Raw genomic sequence first — 968 nt, 5'->3', positions numbered from 1 at the left:
TTTTTCGCGAAGTGAAATGTGTTTTCCACTAGTGTTTTTTCGCATATTACGGGTGAAAGATGAAGATTGAGTTAAGACAAATAGAAAAAGACGGCAGTGGTCGAGTAGTTGTCATTGCGGAAGAGTCGGAGGATATTTGGCATCTTTATAATCTGGTGAGATACTTCGGTGGTTTGCGTTCTTTGAGGGAATTTCGCAGATTCAACTGATACGTATTGGAGTTTCACCCATTTGACGCGAAGTGGCGAAATATTCGATGACAATTATATACAACACAATTGTTTTTGGCGAAGTGAAATGTGAAATATGTTTTTCATATCATGGGTGAAACTCCACTGTGTTTGACGGAACTCGGCAAGATCGACGAAACGGTTCTAGTCATCACCCTTAAAAAATGTGGATGTCTTTTGTGCAGGGGAAAAATGTTGATTTTTTTACATGGAGTTTGGTTCGTTATTCGGAATTGATGGTTTTGTGATATAGGTTCAAAGAGGCGATCGAGTAACGGCCAACACGGTGAGAAAAGTGTCGAAGGAAACTAGTCGGATAGATTTTGTTACTGGTCGATTTTGACATGTGGGAATTTTCAGGTAGTGGTAGCGTGTCGTCAGAAAAAAGGCATTTGCGATTGACCATCGCAGTGACGGCAGTTGATTATGACGGTGAAGCGAATATCATACGGTAGGGGGGAATTGAACTTGTGCGGGTCGCATGTCTGAGGGTGTTAGGTTTTCGGGCAAGAACCGTACCGAGAGCCCATATATCAAGCTGAATCAGCACCACACGATAGAGGTTGGGTTGAATAATAAGGTACCCGGTCTTTGGTATTCCATCGAAGAGTTTAGTTTCAGATACAAATTTCAAAAGGGAATTGGGACAGCTTTTCACTCGACATACTCAATGAAGCAACGAATGTAAGTCGCAGAAAAATTTTTTCACGAAAATTTTCAGTTTTTTTTCTGCAGGTT

At 41.1% G+C, this 968-nt stretch overlaps 1 protein-coding gene across 1 annotated transcript in view; it reads left to right on the top strand.

The window, feature by feature from the left end:
- The window catches only part of Pmar_PMAR008420 (pelota, putative), a gene marked incomplete at both ends in the record, with an annotated part of 9364 nt that overhangs the window by 7282 nt on the left and 1114 nt on the right, over positions 1–968 (top strand). The window contains 5 exons of the mRNA XM_002765774.1: positions 60–155; positions 484–541; positions 591–681; positions 729–810; positions 852–914. Of these exons, the coding sequence (XP_002765820.1) occupies positions 60–155; positions 484–541; positions 591–681; positions 729–810; positions 852–914 (390 nt within the window). The remainder of the gene's footprint in view (positions 1–59; positions 156–483; positions 542–590; positions 682–728; positions 811–851; positions 915–968) is intronic.

Source organism: Perkinsus marinus (genome assembly GCF_000006405.1).
Source record: "Perkinsus marinus ATCC 50983 genomic scaffold scf_1104296974734, whole genome shotgun sequence".
Lineage (NCBI taxonomy): Eukaryota > Perkinsozoa > Perkinsida > Perkinsidae > Perkinsus > Perkinsus marinus.
This window is presented reverse-complemented; position numbering and strand designations above follow the sequence as displayed.